Here is a 22,089-nt window from a genome sequence, read left to right as displayed (position 1 = left end):
TTTGTCCCAGCAGTGCAGGGATTGTTAAACATTAGGAAAGCTGTTATTTTAATGGATTACATTGATAGATTAAAGTAAAAAGAATGTATAACTATCTCCATAAATGCTGAAAAAATAATCTGATAGAATTATGTATCTGTTCTTGGTTTTAAAACTCTTAGTAAGTGTCCTAGTTATTTCTTACTTGTATTGGTATGATTTGTTACACAGCCATAGATAACTAGTACAGTAAGCTGTCAGTGAAAACATCCTTATTTTGATAAATAATTTTTTATCAGAAACCAAAGATAATCACCAAATTTAATAGTGAACTACTAGGTAAATTCCTATTAACCTCAGGAACAAAATAAGTATGACTGCTATCACTGTCACTAACCAACATTTTTTCCTAGAAGTTTTTTTTTAAATTTAATTTGTTTATACTAGAGAGAGAAAGTGAGTGAGCACGAGCAGGGCAGGGGCAGAGAGAGAGGGAGAGAAAGAGAATCCCAAGCAGGCCCAGCGCTATCAGCGCTGAGCCTAATGTGGGGTTTGAACTCATGAACCCTGAGATCATGATCTGAGCCGAAACCAAGAGTCAGACGCTTAACCCACTGAGCCACCCAGGCGCCCCATCAACATTTTTTTCTAAAACTTTTAACCAGTAGGATTAAAAACAGAAATAAGTGGTATAAATATTAGAAAGAAAGAGTCAGAATTAGCACTATTTGGAGATGATATGGTTGTCTACTTAGATAATCAAAGAGAATAAAAGGGAAAATTATTAGAACTAATAAGAAAATTCAGTGAGATGGCTAGATACAAGATAAATATATACCCAAACCATTAGCTTCTCTGAATAGCAACAATAACTAATTAGAAGACATAATAGAAATAGATTCCATTCACAATAGTAAGACAAAATGATAAAATTACTAGGAATTGACAAGAAACATGAAATACTTCTCCATAGAAAACTAGAAAATTTCATCAAAGGCTGTAAGAAGACTTGAATAGTCAACGATCCTATCCTGTTCCTGGATGCGAAGATTGAATATAGTAAAAATGACAGTTTTTTCCTCAATCTGATCAAAAGTTTCAATGCATTTCTCACTAAAATTTCAGTGGTATTTTCTTTGGGAATTGGGCAATTGGATTTTAAAGCTCATTTAGAAGAGTAAATGCCCATGAATTACTAAGAAAATTTTGAAAAAGAAGAACAATGAGGGGGAACTTATACAAAATTACCATAAAGCTGCAGAAATTACAATCTTATATCATCACAGAAATAGAGAATTACATACAGGGAACAAAATAGAGAGTTTAGAAACAAAACCAAATATTCATATGGGAATATAATTTATGATTAAAAAACACATTTCAAATTAGTAGGGAGTCAGTAAATGGGATGGGACTATTGGCTACCATTTGGGAAAAAACTAAGTTAAACCTCTGTCTCACATAAAATCAAATACAAAGGATAAAACTGCAAAAGTATCAGAAGACAATACAGAATATTTTTATCATAGTAGGATGGAGAAGCTTTTCTGAGCATGACTTAAGAACCCAGAAGCCATAAAGTAAAGAACAATAATTTTGACTACATTAAAGTTGAGAACTTCTGTGTAGAGAAAGAGACTATACACAAAATTAAAACATAACAGCCTAGGAAAAAGGATTTGGTACATAAACATCAGGCAAAGGTTAAGATCTCTGTTTATATATAAATCATCTCCTGGAAATCAATAAGAAAAAGATGTATACCATCTTTTAGAACAGAGAAATTACATGATTTGGCAATTCAGAGAATAGATATCCATTAGCTGATGAATGAGAAAATAACTAAAACAAGAACAAAGTACCAATTTTAAAGTGCCAAAATTTAAAAGATTGAGGAAACAGAAAGACTGTTTCCAGTGAGGAAACAGAATCTCTCATGTTCCATGATTGGAGTGCAAATTGGTACCATTTTTTATGGCACCAATTTGTTAGCTGCCCCTCCCACCCCCAGTCTTAAATGTGGGTATACTTCCAACCTGAGAACCATGTCTTGAAGGTAGATTTCTCTAAGACTTTACTACTAGATGGTCCTCCAACCAGAGGTCTTTTCTAAAGCATTCAATCCCAACTTTGAGCATAAACCATACTGTGCAACTCTTTATCACATGCCCTTTTAGGATAGCATTCTCAACCAACTCTTTTTTTTTTTTTTTAATGAAATCTATTGTCAAATTGGTTTCCATACAACACCCAGTGCTCATCCCAACAGGGGCCCTCCTCAATACCCATCACCCACCCACCCCTCCCTCCCACCCCCCATAAACCCTCAGTTTGTTCTCAGTTTTTAGGAGTCTCTTATGTTTTGGCTCCCTCCCTCTCTAACCATTTTTTTTTCCTTCCCCTCCCCCATGGTCTTCTGTTAAGTTTCTCAGGATCCACATAGGAGTGAAAACATATGGAATCTGTCCTTCTCTGTATTACTTATTTCACTTAGCATAACACTCTCCAGTTCCATCCATGTTGCTACAAAAGGACATATTTCATTCTTTCTCATTGCCACGTAGTATTCCATTGTGTATATAAGCCACAATTTCTTTATCCATTCGTCAGTTGATGGACATTTAGGCTCTTTCCATAATTTAGCTATTCTCAACCAACTCTTAATGAAAAGGTTGTATGATGTATGCTTCTCAAAATAAAGGCTGGATTATGTGAGTAGGACTAATCTTTATTTTTAGCCAGTCTATAAAGATGTTAAAGCAACAGAAATAAGTTTTATCTACATTTTAAACAAAATGTGCATTCCTTTGGCCCACCAATTCAACTTTTAGGAACCTGTTCTTCAAAACTGCTTCCAGACATACACAAAGATGTTCATTGCAGCATTGTTTATTATAGCAAAACATTAAAACAACCTACATGGCCATCCACAAGAGAACAGCTTTTCTTTCATGATTCACCCATCCTATTGTATTCACCCATACTCTTACAGATCAAAAGAAAAAGATACATCTCTATATACTGGCATGAAAGTATCTCCAAGACTTATCGCTATAAGAAAAAAAGCAAGTTGGAGCGCCTGGGTGGCTCAGTCAGTTAAGTGTCTGACTTAGGCTCAGGTCATGATCTCCCGGTTTGTGAGTTCGAGCCCCACGTCGGGCTCTGTGTTGACAGCTCAGAGCCTGGAGCCTGCTTTGGATTCCGTGTCTCCCTCTCTCTCTGCCCTCCACCACTCAGGCTCTGTCTCTCTCTCTCTCTCAAAAATAAATAAACATTAAAAAAAAAAGAAAAAAGCAAGTTGCAGAACATGGTTTGTAGTATTATCCCATTCTTGTAAGGAAAAGAAAATCTGCATAACAACAATGAAAACATGTTATACACATTCTGTCATAATTTCAAAATTACTGGTCTTTATCCTCGGTCCCATTTATTTGCTTTTACTAACATTTCCTTCTCTATATATACCATTTCCCTACATCCAGCTGTTCAGATCTTGCTTTCCTTTTCATAACTAGCTCAAATACCACCTTATTCATTCAGCAAGATTTGTCCTGCCCATGGTCGGTTAGGCCTTGTGCTGAACCTTGGTGGGATACAGGAATGAGTTGTATCTTGTCCTATCAGGGAGCTCAAGTCTAGAGGGAAGAGACACCTAGACAATGACAACATAGTATGGTTTGGTATGGGACAGAAGTAGGTTCAGAGGGCTTCCTGAGGAAGGGCACCTAACCCCACTTGTCCCCTACAGGAGGGGACATGGGTACTGAGGCTTGAAAGAGTGATAGCTTTTCTTCATCCCCCAACCCTGCCAGAAATGGTCTTGCCTACTTTTTTGGCTCTTCCAAGCAAGATGACCTAGTGGGGGAAAGTAGTTGAATTAGTACCTTTCTTTATTTAAATCCAAGTTTGACCACTTACCAACTCTATGACTATGGGCAGGCCATTTAACCTCTGAGCCTCTGTTTCCTCATCTGTGTAATGAGGATAATGCCTACTTACCTCTCAGGGCTGATTGGAGATGGTGCATGTAAAATTCCTGGGTGACTATCAACTCTTGAAGGGCATGCACTACCCATGTCTTGTTTTCCTCATAGCCAAGTATGTAGCATTGGATTGGATTGGATCTAAAAACTTCATGTATCTGAGGATGGTTCTGGATCAAAGAATGGGCCCAACCATAGTGGGGCTTTGAGATGAGAAGCTGAGAGTAGTACATGGGATGGAGGGGGTTACGCTATAAAAAGAGAGAGCCAGGTCTCTGGTCTTGCCATGAAAGGGGACACAGGAGGGAAAAAATGAAGCCATGGTAAGTGGAGCCCAGACAGGGCATTCTGGCCCTGGTTCTTGGCCCTGTTCTACCGATGCCATCTTCCAATCTCACAGTCCAGGGCAGGGAAGCATGGTGGGCCAATACTTGCATTGGTGCCAACACATCTCAATTTCATCCCCAGTTCTTTCACTCACTAGCTGCATGACCATAGACAACTCACTTCACATGTCTGAGCCTAGTTCCTTATCTGTTAAAAGAAACACATAACATCATGGGGTTTATAGATGAGACCAGTTGCTGAATGCATGACACATAATGGGTATTCAAAAAACACGTAGCTGTTATTAGTGTTCATTTCAGTAGATACTTATGGAGTTCTGCTGTAGCCAGGGCCTATGCTGGGTAATGGTTCTTGCCTTCCACAAGTTCCCAGTCAGTTGAGGAGACCAAGGAGAGCTATGATAGAGGGGCTCATGGTGGAGGGGACTGTGGAAGCCCAAAGGAAGGGATTTGGCCTGGTCTAGGACTGCTGCAGGTCAACTCAGACTAAAAGCTGAGTCTTAGAGGATGAGTAAGAGGCGGTCAGGGACAGAAGGGTGAAATGTGGAAGAACCTTTCAGGCAGAAGGAACAGCATATGTAGAAGAACCTAGAAGTTATTGGGTAGGGCCAGAGGTTCTTAACCTGGGTTTCATGGGCTTCCGGTGGTCCATGAACCTCCTGAAGTTGAATGCAAAACATTTTGGGTGTGTACCTACGGGCATTTTTTGTTGGGGAAATGGTCCGTGGCTTTCATTATATGTATAAAGGTCAAGAACCAATGTTGCTAGTGATGAAGTAGCATGTGAGTAGATTCTAAACAGGAGAGAAATTTGGTATAATTTGTGTTTTAGAAACATTGCAGTAGCAGTCAGTATGAGAAATGGATTGTGTGCATGGAGGCCAGCTGGAAGACCTCAACTGGGGTATTGGCATGGAAGGGAATGGATTTGAGCAGGACTTCTGTTGCAGTACTCCACTGGGCACCAGTCATATAGAAACATTTTAATTTCAAATTATGGAATCTAAAGCCTTTGGGAGTTATTAATGAGATAGACCCAATAGAAGATGGAGGAAAGGGAGGAGACAAGGATGAGTTGGCATTAGCAGAGGTCCAGAGGGACATGAATCCAGGGTAATAGTGCAAGAGGAAAAGGGAATCTCTATTAATGCTTACCCAGCATTCAAAGTCCTTGCTAATTACTAACTTCCATCCTACTCAGTTCTTGGAGATCCTGGGCAACACTGGAGACACTTATTTCTCTATGGTCTTTGAAGAGGAATTACTTCTGGTTTGTGAGTCAGGTTGTTTCCTGAAGAAAGTAGTGTTTGAGCCAATCATTCAGGTCCATAAAGATTCGGAGAGCTAGAGATGGGGGAGGATACTCTGAGTGTGCACACAAAGGCCCAGGGGTGAGAGATAGCGAAACTAAACATGGGAGGGTGCAGAGGTTGGACCTGCCTCCAAACAGCTGTCTGGGGAGTTAAGGCTTCCTCTTTCATGGTAGGCAGCTGGAGAGCAGTGAGCAGTTCTCGAGCAGGCAAGGTGGCATATCTCATCCTTCTAAAAAGCTTTTTCGAAGGAGGGGAAACTAGGGAGGAGGCTGCTGTAGTAATCCAAAAGAGAGATAACTGAAGATAGTGGCCATGGGGACAGAGCAGAGGAGATGGATTTGAGAGGTGATTGGGAGGATCTTCTACTACTGGAATAGTAGGCTGAATAAATTGTGGGGGTGGAAGGGAGTGGAGATGACAGAGGTTGGAATTCAGAGTGAGTTTCAGTGTTCAGGTCTGGCAATGGAGTCATTCATTCAACAAATATTTATTGAGTGCCAGATGCTGTGCCGGGCATTAGGAATACAGCACCAAACAGAACAGATGGTGGTCCTGATGGATCTTACAGGGGGTGAGAGGGATAATAAATAAATAAACAACTAAATATGTAGAATGTGTCTGGTGGCACACCTAGCTGGGAGACAGTGATCCAGATAGAAGGAACATAGAGCACAAAGTCCCTGAGGCAGCAGTGTGCGTGTTATGTTTGAGAGACAGCAGGACACCAATACGATTGAAGAGTCAACAGGGAGTGAGAAGAGCAGAAGATGAGGAGGCGGAATCGGCAGAATTTGGCAACTGACTTGTTAAGGGAGCAGGAGGAACCTAGCATGACTCCCAGGTGTGTTTTGGGCTTGAGCACCTGGGTGGATGGTGGTGCTTTTCAGGAAGGTGCAAAATGCAGAGGACAGGTTTGCAGTGGTAAGATGCTGAGTTCAGGGTCCCTGTGAGCTCAGAAGGCCTTAAAGACCATCCTGATGGAGTTTCTGGCAAGGATTAGGCTTGATGGGTCTGGGACCCAGGAGAGAGGGGAGGAGATGGGGAGGGTCCTAAGCCATCCCTGAAGTTATGCAGTGGAGATTGCTGAGAAAGGGTGTGGAATGGAAGAGAAGAGGATCAGAACTGGGGAAGAGGGACCAACACAGAAGAAATGAGGAGAGGAAGAAGAGATGGGGGTGGTCGGAGAAGTAGGAGGAAAACCAGCAGGCAGTGGGCTCATGGAAGCAGAGGAAGGAAAGAGCCATCCATGCACAGGAGGGGCTTGTTAAGAGTGGCAAATGTTATAGCTGGTAGAAGTTAGATGCGGGTGGAAGAGAGTCTATTGGCTTTAACCACTAGGAGGTCCTCGACGACCTGGCTAAGAACAGTTTCTATGGCATGGTGGGTGCACCAGGCAGATTGTGGTGGGTTGAAGAGCTCGTGGGAGGTATTGAAGTGGAGATGGCCAGTGTAGATGAATTTCTCAAGAAGCTTAGCTGTGAAAAGGAGAGAGGGACAGTGATTGCTAGAGGGAGATGTGGGGGCAGATAGAGGGTTCTTATTCCCAGATGGGAGAGACTTGAGCTTCTATAAATGTTGGTAAGAAGGAGGCAACAGAGAGAGAGAGAGGGGTTGAGATACAGGAGGGAGAGGGGGTGATTGTTGTGGAGGAGGTAGCAGTGGTGGGTTCCAGAGCCCAGGTGGAGGGGCTGGCCTTAAATAGTATAGGGGCCCTCTCTTTCTTACAGAAAAGGAAGGCAGGGGTGGTGGGGTGGAGAAATATGAGGGTGTTGAGCGGGTTGGTGAGAGAAATGCTTCAGTGAAGTTCAGAGCAACAAATGGAGATCCCTGACCAAGGGATGGATGCTGGAGCTAGGAGGGAGCAAGGAATACTTCTGGTTGAGAGTCAGAGAGGACTTCATGCAAGAAGCAGCATTTAAGCTGGGCTATGATGTTCAGATGGGATTTCCATAGGAAAAGATGTATGCAGAAGGAAGGAGCAGAGTCAGCAAAGGCACAGAGGTGTGAAAAGGTTGGCCATCCTGATGGAATAATGAACAAGCTGATTTGATGAAGGGTGAGATGAGTGAGCCACTGATGATGACAGTAATAATAACAGTTACTACGTAAGAAGCACCAAACCTACCCTGTGGCAGTTGCCTTACGTACTTGAGTTCATTTAATCCCACCATGCCCTGTGGAATAGGTGTTTTCCATTTTGCAGATGAGGCAAATTAGTCCTAGAGAAGTGAAGAGGTGGACCCAAGGCCACCCAGCTAGTAGGAGGTGTGGCCAATATTCATACCCAGGTCTGTCTAACTCTAAAGCCCATGCTTTTTCCACCTGACAGGGAAAGCCAGGTGAGGCCATATTGTGGGGGAGCCTTGAATGCCAAGTTGAGGAGTCTGACCTTTATCAAGGAAGCAGTGGGGAGCCAAGGTGGGTGTCTAAGCAGAGACAAGCAAGAAATCTTTGCTTGCAGTCTTTATTAGGAAGGCTGACGGGTCCAAAAGGGGAGAGAGAAGAAGAAATGAGGAGGTGGCTGCAGTGGCAGGCTGAGGGGTTGTAAGGGCCTGACCTGGATGCAAGAGGAGTGAGCGGTGGGACTGGAAGATCGTTTGTTCTTCATGACAGCCTTGAGAGGTGTGGAGTTTTCTCCTTTTATAGATGAGGAATGGGAGCCTCAGAAAGGGGGAGCCGCTTGCCCAGGACTTGAGCTCTGCTTCACGTGGTTTTGCTGACTCAGTGATTCTGTGGAACAATGTGTCACAGGGAGCTTTGAGTATGAAGAGGGTGTGTGTGTGTGCTTGGGTGCCTGTGTGCATGTATGTGTGTACGTGCACGTGTGTGTGCTTGTCTGTCTGTCACCTGGACAGCAGTGCCTTCCCTTGCCTGTCCTCTTTCCTTCTCATTTCTTCCCAATCCTCCAGTTTCCTGGATTCCATACTTACCACCTCTCTTGAGCCAAGGGGTCTGGGAGTGGGGTGATACTGTTTCACTGGCTATCTCCAGAGGATCAGCCTTTTCATTCCCAAGGCACCTGGACCCCCTCAGCCCTACTGTCTGTCCATCCCCCATCCAAAAAAACTGTAGCCCAGCTCCAGTGATGGCCCCCTAGTACCCTGCGGACAGGCGCTTGTTCCTGCAATCACTCCTCCCTGCCACTGTGGCACTACAGTGTGGGTGCAAATGGCCACCTTGGGAATTAGATTCAGTTCATGAGCAGTTAACAATAACCACCGCCATGTTCTTATTGCTCTTATTTGCCAGGCAGTTGACGTATGTTCCAGTCCTTGCAACAATCATGTGGGGTTGGCATCATGAGCCCCATTTTTACAGATGAGGAAACTAGGCTTCAAGAGGGGCAATAATATGCCTGGGCACATAGCCTGGAAGCACTTGTAAAGCTGGCATTGGAACCCTGGTCTGTTGGCTTCCAAAGCTGTGGGCTTTCCATACTCCATTTCTAAGCATCTCCAATTTGCCTGACTCCGAGCCTTCAGGAAATACAAATCTTTGTCCTTCAAGGGCAGGGTGGATTTCTCAAGATAGTGCCAAGTTCACCTAAAGGACCTCGTGGGTTGAGTCTGGGACTTGGAACTCTAAGAACTCTGGGTTGAAATCCTGACTCTACCACTCACCCAGCTATGTGACCTTGGGCAGGTTATCCAACCTCTCTGAACTTCAATTCCTTTGTCTCTAAAATGTTGCAGTGTTGTTGCAAGGGTTAAATGAGATGATGTGTGCAAAGAGCCAGCACCCAAGCAGGTTGCTGCTATTTATAGTCAAATGTAGGTTGGGCACCTGTCAGGTCAGAAATGGAATTTGTATACTCTGGGCCTGACCTTAAATGAGCCTGGCTTGGGGGCGGGGGGCTCTCAAAGGCTCTTTGGAGACTGAGTTGGGTGTGGCCATAGATCATCTGCCATACTGGCCTCCCCATTCAGACCCCGTCCTAGCCCCACCACCCTGGTTCCAGCCATTCATGTATCTCCCCTGCTTTGCAAACTAATGCCTCTGCCTCTCTCTGTCACCCACCTGCCTGTGGCCTCTACCCTGCCCTTCCTGGCCCCAGGGAAGAGGAGGAGGAGGAGGAGACTGAGGAAGAGGAAGAGGAAGACGCTCATCAGTTCTGCTGTCCGGCCTCCGAGTGCAGTAGTCCCTCCTCTCGGTAACTGAGAGGACAAGGGTCATTTTCTATGCAGAAGCAAAAGCCTTAACCAGCCCCCCAACCTGCCCTGCCCAGGACCCCCCATGGGACCCTGTCCCTGCTTCAGGATAGGCAAGCATCATGCCCCTTCCTCCCCCACCTCCTTCTTGCAACTCCCCTGTCCCCCCACTACTGCCTCCCCTGGACTCCAGCCCCTGAATTATAAAGGCTGGAGCCCTAGGTCTGACTAAAATGTGGGAGCAGTAGAGCTTGGAGCTTGGAACCTGGACCCTCCCGTACCCACACCCCACTTCCCAGGCACCCTGGAGCCTGCCACTCCTGGAGAGGTCTCCAAATGACATCCCAAGGACCTACCTCTGTCCTCTGTGAGCACAAACAGAGATTCAGGGTGCCTAGGGCTCAGAGGACCAGACGGGGGTGGGACCCAGCCTGCCTAGTTCCCCATTGCTCGCTCGCTGGTTCCCTCGCTGTGGCCATTGCTGCCATCTCCACTGCTTGAAGGCCTTGCCCCGTGCCCTCTGCCACTCCCATAGTGCTCTGTAAATATGATCAGGATGAAAGGGCTTTCAGAGTGCGGGTGTTGCTGTGTACAAAGGAATTTCCATCAATAAAAGCTGATCTCTTCTCTCTGTCTGATGTATGTTCCACCCCACCCCCACTTCCCTCTCCTCATCCCCACCAGGGCCTTACCTTCTTTCCTATCCAGGGCTGGGAACAGGGCCTGGGAGAGAGAGTAGGGTCTGATTCTTGGTATTGTCAATACCCAAAAGGCACTCAATAAATGAACGAATGGTGTGGCACTCTCACCACAGACAAGTCTGCTGCCTTCTCCAGTCAGTCAGCCTGAGGCAGTATGGGCCGGCCAACCTGGACATGTTGCTTGGCCCCTCTGCTACCTAGTTTCCACCCCACCCCATGTGTAAAAGGAGGAGGGAGGTTGGACCAGAGGATCTCCAAGGGTTCCTCCAGTTCTGACATTCTGTCAATCTGAGATGCTAGAATTTTAAGAAACTGTGATTATATGGACTTAAAATATGATAATTCAGTGACACATTCCATGCAATTCTGTGGTTTCTATTTCTACAACTCTGTGATTTGGGGATTCTCCAATCCTGTGGTTTTAAGATTTCATGATTCTGTTATTAAAAAATTCTGATAATATGATTTTAATATTCTGTGATGGTTAAGAGTCCTCGATTCTGTACTTTCAAGGTTCAGATTCTACAACTTTAGGGATCTCTGAGTCTAAGGGGAAGCCATTTCCTCCAGATGCAATGACCCTAAATATATCCTGCACCTTCCAGAAGCTGGTTCTAAGCATCCCTGGAAGCTGTTGGCAGGAGGGTGGAAGGTATCCTTTATGGACGGTGGGACCCACACATTCCATAATGTGTCTGTGTTGGGAGCAAAGTCAAGAGACACCCTCCGCCCCAAGTGGGCTCAGACCCCGGCTTTCCCTTTCTAAGCCTTTGGCATTGAACAAAACTGAGTTTACCTTGGTTCTCCCACTTAACTATCTGTGTAATCTTGAGCAAATATTTTCTTCTCCTTGAGCTTCATTTTCCTCACGAGTACAGTGAGAATATATCTATCTCTGTGGGTTGTCATGAAGATTAGCAAGAAAACACTAGGAACCCAGCATAAGGTGTGATGCACAGTTGGACAAGTGTGCAGTGGCTGGTGGCTCTTGCTTTGATTAAGGTGCAGGTGAGAGTTCCTCCTCTCCTTTCTTTCAGCACCCCCCTCCTTCAGCGTCCCCTCACCTTGTTCCCTCACTCATTGTTTCACTCAACCACTCAAGTCATCTACTCATTTACTCATCCAAATTCTAATTTATTTCTCTCCTCCCTCTGTCCCTTACTCTTCCCTTCCCTCTCTCTCTTCCCCTCTCCCTCCTTTACTCCTCCAGAAAGCATTGTTTGAGCATCTAACTGTGGGAAAGACTTCACGCTTAATACTGTGAGGGATCCAGTGGAAGGAAGGAAGACAGTGGCTGTGTTTTCCATAAGATCTCCACCTCCCAGGGGAGAGGAGAAATTCCTTTGGAAAAGTAGGCAGGGTGTGAAGGGCAGAAATGATGGAGTAGATATGGCTTCACTAATGAGCAAACTATGTTCCTGGCGCATGGAGGAGGGGGTATGTCAAGGTGGGCTGGGGAGGATTGTAGTGTCTAGGAGGGCTTGCTGGAGGAGGAAGGGCAAGAATAGAAGACTCAGAAGGGTTTGAATGGGTGGTAGATGTGAAGAGGCATCACAGGAGACACAGCATGGACAGAAACCTGGTGGAGAGCTCCAGAGTTGTGCTGGTGAGTTGGGGAATAGTGTGTAGATCTGTTCCACTGGCTCTCCAGGGCGTGTGAGTCTAGATGACCTGTGGTGGCTGGAGAAGAGACCATTCTACCCTTTATCCGATTGGAGATAGAAGGAAGTGAAGAGGGGCGAGGATTCAACTAAATGGAAGGAGAGGGCAAGTCAAGGTCAGATGATCGTTGTGGGAGCCGAGGAGGTGTAGACTCCTATGTAGACAACTGAATTGGCTGAGGGCCTGGGCTGTGGGAAGAGGGAAGGTTTCTCTCAGTTGTGAGGGAAACGTGTGTGTGTGCCTGTGCATATGTGTGCATGACTTTATGTGCAGCAGGCAGGTGGATCAGTAGTGAGAAACTGTGCACTGTTGTGTATCTAAGGGAATGTGATGGTATAAGGAATTCTGAGTGTGTGTGTGTGTGTGTGTGTGTGGTTGATTGTGTGAGGTGGTGACTTTCTACGCCTGGCAGGCTCTCTGTGTGTGCCTGGTAGAGATAATCATGAGACTGGGCGTGGGTGGCTTTTGAGCATGTGGGGCTATGGCTTTTAGGGTGACAGTTGCCAGGCAGGATGGTCACACACACTCAGACACACACGACTGCCACCTGACTCAGGGGACCAAGGTGGCTGGTGAGCACATGCTGTGTGCTGGGCCCTGGCCTGGGCATGCCGGGTCCACAGAGGTGAATCATACCAGGCCACTGCCTTTGGGAGACAGGAGCAGGAAGGGGACAGACACTTCAAGAGAGTAGCTTGAAGTTAGCTGCTGATAAGGATCATCTGTGACATGACTGTGCACAAGACACAGAGTGGGGAGTAGCTTACCCTGTCAACTTCTACGGCGGGGTGGGTAGACATGAGTCAGAATTGGCTTCCCAGGAGGGCTCACCTTCTCAGAGTGCTGCAAGATGCAGAGGAGATCACCCAGACCAATGAAGTCTGGGGCGAAGGGAAGAGGGAACAAGGAAGAAGAAACGAAGAGTACAAACAAAGGCACTGTGCTCACATAGCGTTGGAAGTGCAAGTAGCCTGCTGTTGCCCAGCTGTTGTCTAGGAGCTTAAAGGTGCAGGGGTTGGCGGGGGGAAGCTGGACAGATTCAAGGGGATTCTGAAACTAAAAAGTGGGACACTGGCCTGGAAGGTAGGGGATTTTGGTTCTCATTCTTTGCGACCCTGGGCATGCCACTTTGACTTTCTGAGCCTGAGTTTGGATCTGTGGGATTGCATGGTTCATAGAGTCCATCTCTGTTCTGTTGGCTCTTCTACCCTTGGCCAGTCTAACCCATGACTCACAGTTCTCAAAGTCAGGTGCTTCTTCCATCTAACCTCAGTCTTTCCTGCTTCCTCCCAGGTGGCTTCTTCTCACACTCCACAAATATTTACCCAGCATCTGGCCCTGTGTGTATCATTGTAGGAAGGTGTAGGGAGCTGGAGAATGCAGACTAGACCTGGGAGGGGCAGTTCAGAGCTGAGAGAGGGTGGTTAAGAACACCTTAATTTGTTGATTTGGCTCCTGGCTCCACCACTGCTGAGCTTTGAGACTTTGGGCAAGTTACTTCATCTCTCTGTACTTCGGTTTCCTCATCTGTTATCTCCTTCAGGGAGAACAACCCAGACCTTGCAAAGTTGCTAGGCCTAACAAAAAGTAGATACTTGGTAAATGACAACAATTATTTTTAGGGCTGCAAAGAAGCAGATCTGGGATTCAAACCTGGGTCTGTGTGCTCCCAAGCCGGTGTTTGCCCACTCTCTCCCCAGTCAGTCCCTTTGATGGCCTCCTCCCCTACCAGCCCCTGTGCCAAGCCAGGTTGGCCCAGGTTTGGATTCTCCATGGCAGTGGGATTGAGCAGTAGAAACAGCTTGCAGAAGAGCCATCAGAGGAGACAGAGGTGATTGGGGTCCCTCTGCCCATCTGCCCCACCCACCCCTTTGTCTGGCGTCCTTGTCTGTCTTTCTCCAAGGCCCGAAGAAAGCCCCTGCCCTCATCTAGGTGCGCTGACTTCCTCATATTGTTTTCTTGTCTCTCACTTCAGGTCCCCTCACTGCCCCCCACCCCGCCTTTCCAGCCTAAGTTGTCATGGCAATAGTCCTCAGCATCCCTAGCTTCCTCTTGCCCTCATCTTATAGTATCCATAGCAACAGCCCCCATTCATTTCCATGGCAACTGCATCCTGATCCCATCCCCTGCCGGCTGCCTAGCTCTGGGCAGTGCCAATAAAGAGAAGGAGGGAGAGAGACCTCCCATTAGGAACAGCATCTGGGGAAAGTCAGTGCCCCACACCATGGGAAGGCCACCCCAAATCCCTACAGAATATCCTACCCTGCTTCTCCCTATCTTAGTGCCTTGGCTCACAAAGTCACTCACTTCTACCAGTTCCTCCTAGGCAAGGCCCTGGTCAACAGCTTCCTCCTCCAGGAAGCCTTTATAAAAGGCAGCAAGGGAACTAATACAGGCTCTGGGCTTTGGATTCCTGTTCTGCCACTTGCTAGCTCTGAGACCTTTGGCTGTTACTTTCCCCCTCAGAACCTTTTTCCTCACCTGCAAAGTAGGAATACTAATTCTTCCTTCACGTTTGTCATGCAGATTAAATAATGTGTGGAAAATGCCTGACACAGGGAAGGTGCACTGTGAGTGTGAGTTTATTTTTATTCTGCTCAGCCACCCCCAAGCAGAAGGAATCTCTCTCCTGAGCTCCCCCAGCACTTCCTCTGTTCCCCAGCCTTAAGGACTTTCAGCTTTGTACTGTGGTTATTTGTATAACGTAGTTTATTTCCCCTGATGCAGAGGATGCTCTCCAGTTTCCCCCACAGAATAGCCCAGAAGACAGTGCACACGTGTTGTGTGTGTGTGTGTGTGTGTGTGTGTGTGTGTGTGTATGTGTGTGTTCTTATATTCTTTGCCCCTGACTGGGAGGAGTCCAGAGGTGGGGGAGCGGGGTCCCCCAGGCCCTTTCAGAAGTCCAGGAAACCAAAGAGGGAATTGCATTTCCTCTAGCCCTACACAGAAGAGAAACAGGTGCAGAGAGGTAAAGGGACGTGCCTGGGCTCATACAGCTGGTAAATGGCAGTCAAGACCTGAACCTAGGCCTGCCCAGCTTTTACTGTACGGTGTGTGTGTGTGTGTGTGTGTGTGTGTGTGTGTACGCACACACACACACACACACATATGAGTAAGAGAAGAGAGATTTTCCATGTGATCAGCATGCCCTTTGGTGTTTTGGGGGACCCTGAGTAAAGGGATTCCACATCCTCAGGTGCTATTTCTTCAACAGTACGTATGATGTCAGGGGCAACACCCTCAAGCACTGTCCTTTTTGCCAGGCCCTCTTGGGGGAGGCTGTGCTGACAGTCTGACCTCCCTGCCCCTATTCCCTTTGCACCAGAGTTGGGGGCCATCTCTGAAGGGAGGAATTGCCAAAGAGTGAAGACCTGGGGGCGACATGGAGCCAGAAGTGGGGAGAGGCAATGAGATGTCATGAAAAGACAGCCTGGGCCCTGTGTTTGCATCCTGACTTTCTCACCTAATAACTGTGTGACCTTGAGCAAGTTTCTATCACCTCTCTGAGCCTCAGTGTCCTCATCTATAACATGGAGCTAATGGTGTCTGCCTCGAAACATTTTGAGGATTCAATGAACTCATTAATGCTCTTGCCCTAGGGATAGAGGTGACCATAAGGCCCTATGGCAGCAGAGGAAGGACCTGAAAGCCAACATGTGTGGAGTGGGCAGGTGGGCATGGAAGAGCACACCTGAGCTAAATGTTGAAGGGTGAGCAGAGCATAGCCAGGTTGAAGTAATGGGGCAGAGGAATATGAAGCAGGGGTCAGGTCAGCAGAACCATCCATGGCTGTGGTGAGGAAGTTAGACGTTATCCTATGGATGATGATTCCTATGAAACCTAAGTTAGATCACGTCCCTCCTCAGCTCATCTCAATCAGAGTGAAAAAGTCAAAGTCTTTATCATGGGCTTAATGCCATTCATGATTTGGCCCCCATTACCTCTCTGATCTTACCTCTCTATCACTCTCCCCTCATCCACTTTGCTCCAGCTACACTGGCTTCCTTACTGTTTCTCAAACATGGCAGGTGCCATTCAACTCTATATCTTTTCACTAGCTCTACCTTCTGTCTGGACTGCTTTTCCCTCAGGTGACCACAGAGCTCACTCCCTCACTTCCATCGGGGCTCAGCTTATATGCCACTTCTTCAAGAAGACCTTCCCTGACCACAATATCGAAAACAGCACTTTTTATCCCTCTGTTGTATTTTCCTTCCTAGCACTTCTCCCTACCTGAAAGGACAGTATGTATTTTAAAAATTTTTTTTAAGTTTATATATTTTTGAGAGAGAGACAGAGACAGCATGAACAGGGGAGGGGCAGAGAGAGAGAGAGAGAGAGAGAGAGAGAGAGAATCCCAAACAGGCTCCACACTGCCAGCACAGAGCCTGATGGGGGGCTTGAACTCACAAAACTGTGAGGTCAAGACCTGAGCCGAGACTGAGAGTCAGATGCTTAACCAACTGAGCCACCCAGGCGCCCCAACAGTATGTATTTATAGTCTGCTTCTCTCACTAGAATGTCACCTCCCCAAGGAACACGTCTTATGTATTTTGTCCACTATTTTATTTCTGGCACCTAGCATTGTGCCTGGTGCATAGAAAATGCTCAATTGTTCGTTGAATGAATTATGAGGAGCTGTGGAAGGGTTTTAGTGGGAGCACAAAATGGTCAAAGCTGTACTTTGGAGAGCTCTCTCTGGCCTCAGGATGGAGAATGGATTGGAAGAAGACACTGGAGAGGGAGGTCAAGGCTCAGGTGGGAGGATCTATTAGCATAGCCACCATGGCCCATTCATTGACTCCTTCACTCCAGAAGCTTTTAGCTACTCTGTTCCCGGCCTTGTCCTCTGTGCTGGCTAGGAGATTACCAAAGTCTCTTCCTGTGCTGGGAACACAAATAGTTGTCATGCTTTGCCAAAGCTAACCTGCACCATAAAAAGAAGGACAGACATGTGCTGTGTGTGGGAGCTCTGCACAGGACCAGCAATAATTTCTGGCTGGAGGTGGGCTTCAGGAGGGCTTCTTGTGGTAGCATATGACCTGAATCTTGATAGAAGTAGGGTGTGGGGGGATTTCTCAGATTGCAGATGGCAGAAATGATAGGGGCTGTATTCTAGGCAGAAGGTACTGTATGAGCAGTTTTGGAGGTGGAAAGCAGAGGAGTATTTGGGAGAAACAGGATCTGGGCCAGGCTGGAGGGAAGGGTAGATGGGATGGGGGCTGGCAGCTAAGCTTGCAGTATGGCTTAATATTGAAGAGTGTGAGCTCTGGAGACCGACCGCCTGGATTTGAATCCTGGGTCTATCATTAATAGCTGTGTGACCATTGATAAGTTACTTAACCTCTCTGAGCCCCAGTTTCTTTATGTATAAAATGAAGATAAATCACAATACCTATCTCATAGGGTTCTTTTGGACAGTAAACAGGTTATTAAATGTGAGGTGGTAAGCACAGTGCCTGACATGCTAAGCACTCTATAAGCATTAGCTATGGTATCTTTGAGAATCCTCAAATGCCAGAATAAGGAACTTGGGCTATCTCTTGTGGACAGTGGGAGCTCTGGATGGTTCATGAACCGAGGAGACAATTGAGGAAACCTGGGTTTGAGCTGTGTGCTGAGAGGGAGAGTTTTGAGAGGTTGCTGGGCAGTATCCTGCAGTCCTGAGTGAGGTGGAGAGGAGCACCTTAGATGCCTGGGTTGGTGGGGAGAGCGCTGGGCCAGGTCTGACCCCCAAAGTGGACTTCACAAGGCCCTGAGGCCCAGGAGGAGAGAGTATTTGGGGTAGAGGGCAGTTCCCCAGTCTGTTTCTGCCTTGCTCCTGGCAGTGTTATAGACTGACGTTGGGAGGATGGAGGTTGAATGGTGGGTGGGAGGCTCCACTAGGGGTGGAAAGGAGCTCTCCCCCTGCAGCCCAGGACCCAGCCTGGTGGGTGGGTACAGCCTCCCCACTGCACCCCTGAGTGCTCTCCTGCAAGGCTGGAAGGTCTGTTGCAGCTCAAGCTCCCATATTGGTAGGGAGTCCCCTTACATCCACCCCAGCTTGCCCTGCCCTGTGCCCTGGCCTCTGCCAAGTAGGGGTTGGGGAGTGGCCCCTTAACCCTTTCCAACCAAGGGCCCCTTCAACCATGTGCCTGCCCAAACCAGACCATTCATTCCCTGGGCCCCAGCCACACCCATTCCCCCCACAACCCCCATGCTTCACCCACCTGTCCTTCCCCTCCCGACCTCCCTCCCCCATTTTCCCCACCTCTGCGGTTCCTCACCTTGCCCGCTAGGCTCAGGGCACCTGGGCTCTGCCGCCACCTGGGTTCCCTGGCAGCCTGGTTGCCATGGCACCATGGGAGCAGGTCTGGCAGAACAACAGCTCTGAGTAACCAGGGCAGGCAAGGCCCAGTGCCCAGCTCCTGCCAGTCTTCAACCTTGAGACTCTTGCCCTCCCCTCCCCCAGCTGAGTAGAGGAGGCCATGAGGAGAAAAAAGAAGTTGCCCCGCAGGGCAGCTCTTTACCTGTGAGGATGCTGAATGGGAGGTGCCTCCCACTGTCTGGGAGCCTGAGCCCTTGCAGACAGGGAACCCTGGGAACTGGCTAGACCAGTATCCAGGCAGCTGAGGGCAGGGGCGGGGCTATAGGGGGTCGGGCTAGGCAGGGGAGGGGTGAGTGTGGAGGTGCAGGATGCAGGAGTGGGTCCCAGGCCTGGGGTCAGGGCTGATCTGGGTGGTGCTGGGGGATCAGGCTGGGAAGGAAACCACAGCATGCAGTGTTGGGGACAGAGCCATGAGGGGCTAGAGCTGAGAGGGATGGGACTGTGAGGGAACTGGTCCATCAAGGGAAGGAAGGTTTGGGGATGGAATTGTTAGGGGCCAGCACTATTAGAAAAAGGTACTTGAGTGGACAAGACTGGGAGGGAACCAGTCTGGGGATAAGGCTGTGGAGGGGACGTGACTATGAAGGGACCAGGTGTGAGGGGTGAGTAGGACTGGGGACAAGCCTGTGAGAAGACCCAACCTTGAGGTAAAGGAGTCTAAGAGGCTGGAGCTGTGAGTGGTGGGGCTGAAGGGCAATGAGGGTAGGGCTATGAAGGCAAGGGGGCCTGAAGGGAAAAGAGGGGAACTCCCTTGCTGCCCTTAAATACTGGGGTTCCTGTGTCTGTGAGGGAGCTGGGGAGGATGGGGTTGTGGGCAGGGATCTGGTCTACCCACTCTCAGTCTTGCTGAGCAGGCCCATCTCCTGGTCCCACATCCTGGCTCATCTTATCTCATCCCCACAGTGTGGAGGGTGATGCCCCAGGCAGTGACCTGAGCACAGCGGTTGATAGTCCTGGGAGCCAACCCCCATACCGGCTGAGCCAGATGCCCCCCACCAGCAGCCACATGGGGGGCCCCCCAACTGGGGTGGGCCTTCCCTGGGCTCAACGAGCTCGCCTCCAGCCAGCCAGTGTCGCCCTGAGGAAGCAGGAGGAGGAGGAGATAAAGCGCTCCAAGGCCCTATCGGACAGCTACGAACTCTCCACGGACCTGCAGGACAAGAAGGTGCAGAGGAGACAGTTCTGGCTGGGAATGGGAGTGGGAACGGGGTGGGGGTGTGTGGGTGTGCGAGAACCAAGGGAGGGATTGGGATGTGGCACTTGAGGGCGGTATCCAGGGAGGGATAGGGAAACTAGAATGGGAGACTAGCTCTGGGGTCCTTCATCCTCCTGGGGATGCACTCATTCACCACCCATCCACTGAGTTTCCAGTTCACTCAGCAAACACTGACACAAAGATGAATGAGACCGGAACCCAGTCCTCCAAAATCTAATAGGAGAAGCACACACATAAATGGGCACTTTCAGAAGAGTGTGCTATAGTATATCACATATATCACACAGGATTTGTGTAGCTAAAAAAAAAAAAAAAAGAACAAAAAAGGTCAGGGAGCACAAAATCCTATGTATATAAAAAAAACCTGGAAGGACATATACCAAAGCATTCATTGTGGTTATGCCTAGGTTTTGGGACTTCAGACGAACCTATCTTCCTTCCTCCCTTCCTTCCTCCCCCCTCCCTTCTTTCCTTCCTTCCTTCCTTCCTTCCTTCCTTCCTTCCTTCCTTCTTTCCTTTCCTCTCTGCACACTCCCCTTCCCTTCCTCTCTCCCTCTCTTCTTTCTCTCTCTTCCTCTTTCCTTTCCTTCCCCTTGCTCTCAATTTATTTCTTACTTTTCTTTCCATTTTTGGCATCTCTGTTTTTTTTTAACTTTTCTGGCATAATGAACATCTATTTCTTGTAAATAAAAAAGAAAACCACAATCCAGTCCCATGTGACAAGTGTTATCTGAGATTAAAGTGAGGACACAACACTGAGAGCACAGCCTGGCCTGTCTAGGCAGCTATGCGCAGTTGGCTGTGGTGTGGGTTGAGGCCCAGGGAGGTGAATGAGGCTGCAGTGAGTTTCTGACCTCATCCCCCTCAACCCTCCCCTGCTAGGTGGAAATGCTGGAGAGGAAGTATGGGGGCTCCTTCCTGAGCCGCAGGGCCGCCAGGACCATCCAGACAGCCTTTCGCCAGTACCGCATGAACAAGAACTTTGAGCGGCTCCGCAGCTCGGCTTCAGAAAGCCGCATGTCCCGCCGCATCATCCTTTCCAATATGCGGATGCAGTTCTCCTTTGAGGAGTATGAGAAGGCACAGAACCCCGCGTACTTCGAGGGCAAGCCTGCCTCGCTGGACGAGGGTGCCATGGCTGGTGCCCGGAGCCACCGGCTTGACCGAGGGCTCCCATATGGGGGCTCCTGTGGAGGGGGCATCGATGGTGGGGGAAGCTCTGTCACCACATCTGGAGAGTTTTCCAATGACATCACAGAGCTCGAGGACTCCTTCTCCAAACAGGTCAGCATCCCTGAAAAGGGCCTCTCCTCCCTATATTGCCTATATTCCAAACTGAAAGAAGTTGCCTGGCAAGCATGTGAGTACGGACTGTGAGATGGATGAGAAAGGCATCCATCTAGTTAGAACAAGTTAAACATCTAGGCTTTTGGAACACATAAGAAAATTTAAGTTCTCACTCTTTGGAACTTGATGCACAAGCAAATTAAGGCCTAACAGGTGATGAGCTCCTACTCCATGCCAGGTGCTGTGTGTGCATCATAACGACCTGCACAATGGGGGTTGTTATCCCAATTGTGATAACAGAGGAGGAGACTGGGGCTCCAAGTCCCTGAGAGGCGAAGTGACTTTTCCAAACTGGATTGGAACTCAGCTCTGTCTGGTTCTAAAGTCCATGTCCTTTCCCTTATACTGCACTACTACCACTATCGACCAGGCTCTGTGGTGGGCACTGCGACAGAGACAGATGAGCCAGCCAGGGTCCTTGTTCTCGAGGATCTCCAAGGCCAGTAGGAAATGACAGACATGCACATGACTGTCTCCTGAAATAGAGTGTGCTCAGAGCCATGAGAAAGGATCACATATAGTACCATGGGAATGCAGAGGAGGGAAAAGAGACTTTCTTCTGGGAGGACAAGAGAAAGCCTCTTTGAGAAAATAGCACTGGAGCTGGGCCTTACCAGACAAATAAGACTTAGCAAGTTAGAGATTGTTGGGAGAGTAGGGTGTTGCTTGCACAGGCATTACATTGGCAAAAGCATGAGATGGTGGGAATATAATAGGCAGTGATGGTGGTAGCAGATCATTCTCGGCTTGAGGTCTGTCAGCATTAGCTGTTCAAGTGCAAATCCCAGTTCTGCCATCTCTCAGCTGTGTGACCTCCGGAAAGTTGTTTAACATCACTGAAACATGATCAATAAAATGGAGATAGAACCTTCCTTTTAAAGCTGTTTTGAAGAGTCACTTAAGCTAGGTAATATACATGAAAGCAGCTGCTCAGTACATGTTAGTTTCCTTCCTAAAACCAAGGAGGTATTTGGCAGAAAGGGTTGAATGAATGAATGAATGAATGAAGCTTTATAAGAGAAGAAA

At 47.9% G+C, this 22,089-nt stretch overlaps 1 protein-coding gene and 1 long non-coding RNA gene across 6 annotated transcripts in view; both read left to right on the top strand.

The window, feature by feature from the left end:
* Positions 1 to 22,089, top strand: part of IQSEC2 (IQ motif and Sec7 domain ArfGEF 2) — a 77,968-nt gene that overhangs the window by 38,657 nt on the left and 17,222 nt on the right. For all 5 annotated transcript variants that reach the window (XM_027053475.2, XM_027053474.2, XM_027053477.2 and 2 more), the window contains 2 exons: positions 19,404 to 19,665; positions 20,599 to 21,000. In XM_027053475.2, coding sequence (XP_026909276.1) covers positions 19,404 to 19,665; positions 20,599 to 21,000 — 664 coding nt within the window. The remainder of the gene's footprint in view (positions 1 to 19,403; positions 19,666 to 20,598; positions 21,001 to 22,089) is intronic.
* Positions 1,632 to 10,397, top strand: LOC128311598 (uncharacterized). The gene is made up of 2 exons (XR_008290118.1): positions 1,632 to 8,040; positions 9,677 to 10,397. It is a non-coding gene; the product is annotated as an uncharacterized LOC128311598 (long non-coding RNA).

This window comes from Acinonyx jubatus, chromosome X (genome assembly GCF_027475565.1).
Source record: "Acinonyx jubatus isolate Ajub_Pintada_27869175 chromosome X, VMU_Ajub_asm_v1.0, whole genome shotgun sequence".
NCBI lineage: Eukaryota > Metazoa > Chordata > Mammalia > Carnivora > Felidae > Acinonyx > Acinonyx jubatus.
This window is presented reverse-complemented; position numbering and strand designations above follow the sequence as displayed.